At 42.0% G+C, this 7,554-nt stretch overlaps 1 protein-coding gene across 2 annotated transcripts in view; it reads right to left on the bottom strand.

Moving 5' to 3' along the window:
• WNK3 (WNK lysine deficient protein kinase 3) overlaps nucleotides 1-7,554 on the bottom strand; it is a 156,693-nt gene that overhangs the window by 105,743 nt on the left and 43,396 nt on the right. For both annotated transcript variants that reach the window (XM_007446476.1, XM_007446477.1), the window contains exons 8-10: nucleotides 4,813-5,107; nucleotides 3,801-3,994; nucleotides 3,562-3,711 (exon numbers count right to left, since the gene is read on the bottom strand). In XM_007446476.1, the coding sequence (XP_007446538.1) occupies nucleotides 3,562-3,711; nucleotides 3,801-3,994; nucleotides 4,813-5,107 (639 nt within the window). The remainder of the gene's footprint in view (nucleotides 1-3,561; nucleotides 3,712-3,800; nucleotides 3,995-4,812; nucleotides 5,108-7,554) is intronic.

Genomic DNA, 7,554 nt, shown 5'->3' with positions numbered 1-7,554 from the left:
TGAACATTTTTCTGTGGTGATGCCATAATCTTAGGTTGTAAAATTAATGGCTACTGCTGAATAGAGGCTTGGAAACAAGGCTTCTTCAAACGCACAGTCTGGCTTTGTGGCACTGAAGAACCGGGAATTATAGACTCCTGATGTATCACTGAGTATGGCTGGGATACTGAATGTATCTTTTGTGAAGGGTGATGGGCCCCTGAATGCCCCCCAATGGAATTAGAAGGGAGCTGAGCTGTACCAGCAGCATTTTGTGCACTGCTCACATGTTGGGCAAAAGAATGATTCAACAAAGTTTGAGGGTGATTAACTGACAAGAAACTAGGAATTTGATTGGCATTTGGTAATTTGGTTAATGCCTGATTCCCATTTCTAGGGTCAGGCTCAAGTTGAAGACCAACTGTTGGATCCTGGGAAGTCATTTGTGAAGCAAACAATATCTGAGGAGAAACTACAGAAAAGACCGGTTGTGGAACTCCAGTAACTGACAAGTCTAAAGTCATAGGTTGAGCTGAAATTTGTCCATCTGCTCCAAAGGTCAGCTATAGTTCCTAATGCTGGTGCAAGGAAAATTCAAATTATAAATGCATATACCATGGGAATTCCCTGGCGTCCACTGGTTAGGGCTTGGTGCTCTCACTGCCAGGGGCCCAGGTTTGATCCCAGGTTGGGGAACTAAGATCCTGCAAGCTGCACAGTGAGGCCAAAAAAATTTTTTATTAAAAAATAAAATAAATGCATATACCATGCTCATTTTAATGGTCCCAGACAGAATGATCGATAAAATAATGCTATGTTGTAAAAATTTCAGGGACTTCCCTGATGGTGCAGTGGTTAAGAATCCACCTGCCAATGCAGGGGACACGGGTTCAATCCCTGGTCCGGGAAGATCCCACATGCTGTGGAGCAACTAAGCCTGTGTGCCACAACTACTGAGCCTGTGCTCTAGAGCCCACGTGCCACAACTACTGAAGCCCGCATGCCTAGAGCCCATGCTCCACAACAAGAGAAGCCACCTTATTGAGAAGCCCACGCACAATAACAAAGAGTAGCCCCCGTTCACCACAACTAGTGAAAGCCCGTGCACAGCAATGAAGACCCAAATCAGCCAAAAATAAATTTTAAAAAAATTTCAGAAAGTTATCAAAAAGGTGCTGGGTATAGCATTAGTCCTATAAAAATCCTAATACCATGAGTAAATGCTAATTGAATACACTAAGGGGCTGAGACCAGTCCCCAGGCAACATATTGCTCATGGCTTCTCATTTATTGCACTTGCCACATAACTCATTCAAACCCTGGCAGAAATTCAGAGTAATTGAATCTGACACCTTCACACACCAGACAGTGGAAGTTCAAAAGGATTTCAATATCATAGTTAAAGGGAACAGAGAAGCTCTCTCAAGAGGAGAGGAGTGAGTTGGCTGAATACATATAGGCTGGCTGTAATAATTCCTAGAACTTGAACCACCACATTCATAAAAAGACCCCCACTGGTTAAAGTGCTTGCTTATGTGGATTCTATATATTAGGTGAAAAAGGCAGGCTACAAAATAGTATGTATGTGATATACATATGTATGTATAACCAAAGTTATATATGTATACATAGAAAAAAAGACAAATCTAGAGTCTCTACCACCAAATGTAAACAATAATTTATTTCTAGCTGGAGAGATAGTAGGTTATTTTCACTGCCTTCTTTATAACTTTATAGGCTTTATTTTAAATAGGTAAATAACACTTTCATAAAGTTTTTAAACTTCTTTTAAAATTTTTGGAAACACATTTCAAAATACACATACCTGTATATTTACGTGGTTGAACCTAAGTTAATTTAAGCATCCATCCAACACACTTCGCATTATAGTCTTAAAAAGAGATAAATCCAACCACAGCATGAGCTCAAGTATGAACATATACCATATAAGCTACAAATACTAGCCAAACACCATGCACTGTCAACCATATCAGATTAAGTATACCCCCAGCAGATTTTAAAAGCATCTGGCATTTGTCAAGTACATGTATTTTTTCCCCTACAAGTCTGTGAGTTCTTCAGGGCAAGGACCATATTTTGTCTCATTTTATATGCCCAGAGATGATAGTCATTAAAAGTTTGTTGATGAACTATGACTATATACCAATCTCTTAAAAGCAACAGATCACCAGCTGCTAACTAAATCATATACAGAGAATGCCTAGGAGCTCAGACCAACTCATTCCCAAAGAGAGAAGAGACACACAGGGGATGGTAGGGTTGAGGAAAGAAAATGGGATAACAAAGAAAAGTCCAACCATGTATCCAGAGTCCATAACCTAGGAAACCAGGATATAGTCTTGATATATGAACTCTCACAAAGACTGTGTACTCGTTGTCAGAAATGAGTACCGTTGACTTTGAGAGTCTAAATGACAAAAACACTTATTTCTCCTACAGAAATAAATGTGAACCAAAAGAGTCAAGAATTTAGATGAAAGTGCTTAAAATTATAAGAGTCTATGAAATACTGTTTCTACTTAACTACCAAAGACATCCCTCTACATTCAAACCAGGCTGGAAAAGTCCAATACAAAAAACAAACCATAAAAAGGGATCTGAGTCCTAAATAATTTTTTAAAATTTATTTATTTACGTTTGGCTGTGTCGGGTCTTTGTTGCTGTGCATGGGCTTTTCTCTAGTTGCGGTGAGTGGGGGCTACTCTTCATTGCGACGCACGGGCTTCTCATTGCAGTGGCTTCTCTTGTTGCAGAGCACGGGCTCTAGGTGCACGGGTGCGTGGGCTCTAGAGCGCAGGCTCAGTAGCTGTGGCGTATGGGCTTAGGTGCTCCGTGGCATGTGGGATCTTCCCGGACCAGGGCTCTAACCCGTGTCTCCTGCATTGGCAGGCGGATTATTTTTTTTCTTGTTTTTTTAAATTTACTTTATCTTTGGCTGCATTAGGTCTTTGTTGCTGCGTGCAGGCTTTTCTCTAGCTGCGGCAAGTGGGGGCTACTCTTCGTTGCGGTATACGGGCTTCTCATTGCAGTGGCTTCTCTTGTTGCGAAGCACAGGCTCCAGGTGCATGGGCTTCAGTAGTTGTGGTGCGCAGGCTCAGTAGTTGTGGCTCGTGGGCTCTAGAGCACAGGCTCAGTAGTTGTGGCGCATGGGCTTAGTTGCTCCACGGCATGTGGGATCTTCCTGGACCAGGGCTCGAACCTGTGTTCCGTGCATTGGCAGGAGGATTCTTAACCACTGTGCCACCAGGGAAGCCCTGGCAGGTGGATTCTTAACCACTGCACCACCAGGGAAGTCCCCTAAATAAACTTTTTTATCCGTATATGGAGTTCTCAGTTTCTCTTCCAATTATACAAGCAGTGTCTCGAGATTCTAGTTACACAATGTTAGACACATCCTCAAGAAGAATGTCTTAAGTGAAGGAAAGTATAAACAACTTTTAGCTTTCAGTGACTTTTATATAAACTAGGATGAATTTATGAAAGAAGGCCTTTGCCTGTCAGAAAACCTAGTCAGTGTTAAATAAGTTTAACTGAATACGGAGCCTCTAAAATGTATCTTACCTTTACCTGTGAGACCTTTGGGACACTTGATGGCAAAAACTGGAGTTGTGAGACAAGCGGAGGTCCAAGGACATGTACAGGCAGAACAGTGGACTGACCTTGAAGCAAAGGCAAAATTTGGGGCTGAGTCAGCTTTGGCTGCTTCTGCAACTGTTAAAAAAAAAATTATAGATAAACTCTCCCATTTACAGTAAATATACTGATTATATATTTAAAATATATTTAACACTTCACCTCACCCCTGAAATCTGCTGGTAATGTCCCACTAGCTGCTGGGATGGATAAATTTCCCCTGGAACATTTATTTCAGCCTGTGGGTTGTTAGAAACCATTTGAGAGCCCATCATCTGGTCTGAGGAATAGGATATACTGGGCTGATTTGAAGTTTCTGAATGTATAACTGATCCAGCTCCTGCCTCAGACAAACTGTCACCTATGGCAAAGAAAACAAGTGATAGGTAGAAGGGAAAAGCTTTAAACACAAGGTCCAAATAGCACAGGAAATGGTAAGTGTTTCTTTAATTTTTTTCTTTTTTACTCTGACAACCTTAAACAGCTTCAAATAAAATATGTACACTGCAGAATTAATAAAAAACCATCATGTAAACTCTCCATGTTGATACTGTGGTATAACTAAAATATTCTTAGTAAAGCAAACCTACAAATAAAGAATCACATAAAAGTCAACTCGATTTGCTGGCCATTTCATGCATATCCTAACTAATCTTTGTTTGCCATTAGGATTTCAGTAAAATCTAGGTAGCATATTCTCATTCTCCTAGAACCTGGCTAGAAAATAATACTGCCTTTATGGAACAACTGGTTATTACTACGAAAATACTGTGTCCTTCTAGAGAAGAGAAGGCATTACAGCAGAAATATTAGAGAAGCTGTGTTAATTTTATACTTGGGTCTAAAATACAAAAGTTCTTAAAGTCTAGAAAATTCCCTCTTGAAGAATAAATTCTATCTTTAGTTGCATATATTCTTTACTAAAGGATTTACCGTGAGACCCTTAAAAATGGTAAAAAGATTATAATCCTTATTCAACTAGTACCTTGGACAAGTCACTTAACAGAACAGTTTCTTAATTTTAAAATAAGGAAACTATCTGTCTTGCCTATTTCAGGGATTTTGTAAAAGGATTAATGAAATGATAGATAACAAAATGCTTCGAAACATACAAAAGTACTATTTAAAGATAAGGGAATACAATTACACATTTCCTTTTATAAATTATAACTGTGTTACTTGTAACAGAGGAGCAATGCCGTTGTGGTTTTCTTTGCAGAAGCTGTTGTCGCACATGTTGATCAACTTCAGTTTCTTCACATTCAGCCCCGCTGTGCTGAGCAGGAGGAGGGAGCAAAGCTGTATTTCGGGGCTGAGGGAGTACATTCCCCACAGACTTGCACTGGGAGTCTCTGCGTTCTTCCAAACAGCCAGCTGGCTTCTTCTCCCTTGTCTTCTTTATCAGGGCCACCCGGTCTCTAATGGACTTAGCAACAGCTTTGGAATCACTTTCATGGAAGAATCCTGACTTGACCTACAAACAAAACATAATAAGCAAACCACATCTTTAAGATTTTTACTTTTACTTTTTACTAGCAGAGTTATTTTCTGCCCCCAAATTCCAAATGCTATTAAATAAGTTAATTTGTTTCTATGTTCTTTCTTAATCAGACATGCATAAATGCCAGAGCCTTTAGTAAGAAAAGCAACCCTATTACCAAGCATTGTTGAAATAATTCTGGCTTTAAATAAAAACAAACAAATAGGGCTTCCCTGGTGGCGCAGTGGTTGGGAGTCCGCCTGCCGATGCAGGGGACACGGGTTCGTGCCCCGGTCTGGGAGGATCCCACGTGCCGCGGAGCGGCTGGGCCCGTGAGCCATGGCCGCTGAGCCTGCGCGTCCGGTGCCTGTGCTCCGCAGTGGGAGAGGCCACAGCAGTGAGGGGCCCGCGTACAAAAAAAAAAAAAAAAAAAAAAAAATAGCTTGGTATTTCAGTACATGCAGTCTTATTACAGGTAATTTATGACTGCCATTAAGTTTTGTGAAACATTAAAAAGGTTTCCTCATTCAACAACAGTAAGTGTCTACAATGTGCCCAGTATTGGGCTCTGGAGACATATAAGTGCCTAAGCTGGTCCTTTGTCCTATATGCACACACAAGCTGGTGGTGAGAGAAGGATAAAAACAACATAAGGGGCTTTCCTAGTGGCGCAGTGGTTAAGAATCTGCCTGCCAAGGCAGGGGACATGGGTTTGAGCCCTGGTCTGGGAAGATCCCACATGCCGCGGAGCAACTAAGCCCATGCACCACAACTACTGAGCCTGCGCTCTAGAGCCCATGAGACACAACTACTGAGCCCATGTGCCACAACTACTGAAGCCTGAGCACCTAGAGCCCATGCTCCGCAACAAGAGAAGCCACCGCAATGAGAGGCCCATCCACCACAACGAAGAGTAGCCCCCGCTGGCTGCAACTAGAGAAAGCCCGTGCACGGCAACGAAGACCCAACACAGCCAAAAATAAATAAATAAAGTAAATAAAAATTTTAAAAAAACATGAAGTGAAATAAAAGGTAGAAATGAGCTGCTGCAAAAGCCCTAAAGGAGCACAAGCCTCTCTGGTGAAAGCAGAGAAAGTATCACAAGGAAGGTAAAGTCTGACCTGGATTAAAACAAAACAAGGAAGTTGCAGGCTATTGAGGAGAGGTAGATGAAGTTCAGAGATCAACACTCTAGGCAGAGGAAGTATGCTTATGGCAAAGTACTATATCTCACTAGGTGTTAGAAGAGTGCCAGAAGTTAAGGGCTTATTGTCTGAAAGGAACAGGGCTGAGTAACAGAGATAATGACTTGAGGAGGTGCCATGGCATATTATTCTCAGTCCTACAATCTGTTTTTTAAAGCATATCTTGGGGGTCTGCAGACTCGGGGAAATTTCATCGTAGTTGAAAAATGATTAAAATGTTAGATGGAATCCATATATTTAATTTCACTCCCTCCCAAAGTTCAAAAAACACTCCCAGAGTAAATGGACTTTTAAGTCATAAATCACAAGGTTAGAAAGAATAAAGGCAACAGCAACAAGAGACAATGTTTTGGACATTTGGGGATGTGGAAAACAAACAGATAATAACTGACCTAGTGGACCTGAAAAAGTGAACCAGGGAAAGCTGAAAATCATTCCCATTTATACTGAATAATACTCGTAACACACAGGAACTGGCAGTACCAGGTACTTACAGAACTGGATAAAGTCAAAAGAGATGACCAAAATAAGGAAGACTAAGTGAAAGGGTTTTGAGAAGTAGTTAGGTATTAGGTCCCTGTGCTCCACCCTCCAGTCCACACCTTTGGGTGATTGCTTCTTCCCTACCCGAGAAGTCTGTAATTTTTTTTCTCTGGAGAGGGTAAAAGAAGATCATATCTGCACTAGGGAACACCAGGCACAGTTGAGGGTATGGCTACCATAACAAAAACAAGAAGATTAAATGACCATATGCATGCTGAACGCCATACACAGAAACCCCCAGCCCTCTTTCCCACTTGGCTACCAAAATATCAGTAACCAGATCCTTACCCTCCAGGCAGGATATTGAAAGATGCTTCTCTGGAGAATCTGGCCAATCCAAGAATAAAGACCCACAACTATTTATGTCAAAGATTCCCCAATTATTGGCCCACCTAGATACTTGAGAGTAGAGGTTAACACGTCTGACATAAGCGATCATACCATCCAATCATCTTGTTAGTCCCTGTCATAGGCAAAATCATGGCCCCTCAAAGATGTCCCATCCTGGGCTTCCCTGGTGGCGCAGCGGTTGGGAGTCCGCCTGCCGATGCAGGGGACGCGGGTTCGTGCCCCGGTCCGGGAAGATCCCACATGCCGCGGAGCGGCTGGGCCCGTGAGCCATGGCCGCTGAGCCTGTGCGTCTGGAGCCTGTGCTCCGCAATGGGAGGGGCCACAACAGTGAGAGGCCCGCGT

This window comes from Lipotes vexillifer, unplaced genomic scaffold (genome assembly GCF_000442215.2).
Source record: "Lipotes vexillifer unplaced genomic scaffold, Lipotes_vexillifer_v1.1 scaffold624, whole genome shotgun sequence".
NCBI classification, from domain to species: domain Eukaryota; kingdom Metazoa; phylum Chordata; class Mammalia; order Artiodactyla; family Lipotidae; genus Lipotes; species Lipotes vexillifer.
The sequence above is the reverse complement of the archived record's forward strand: the minus strand, read 5'-3'. Positions and strand labels throughout refer to the sequence as shown.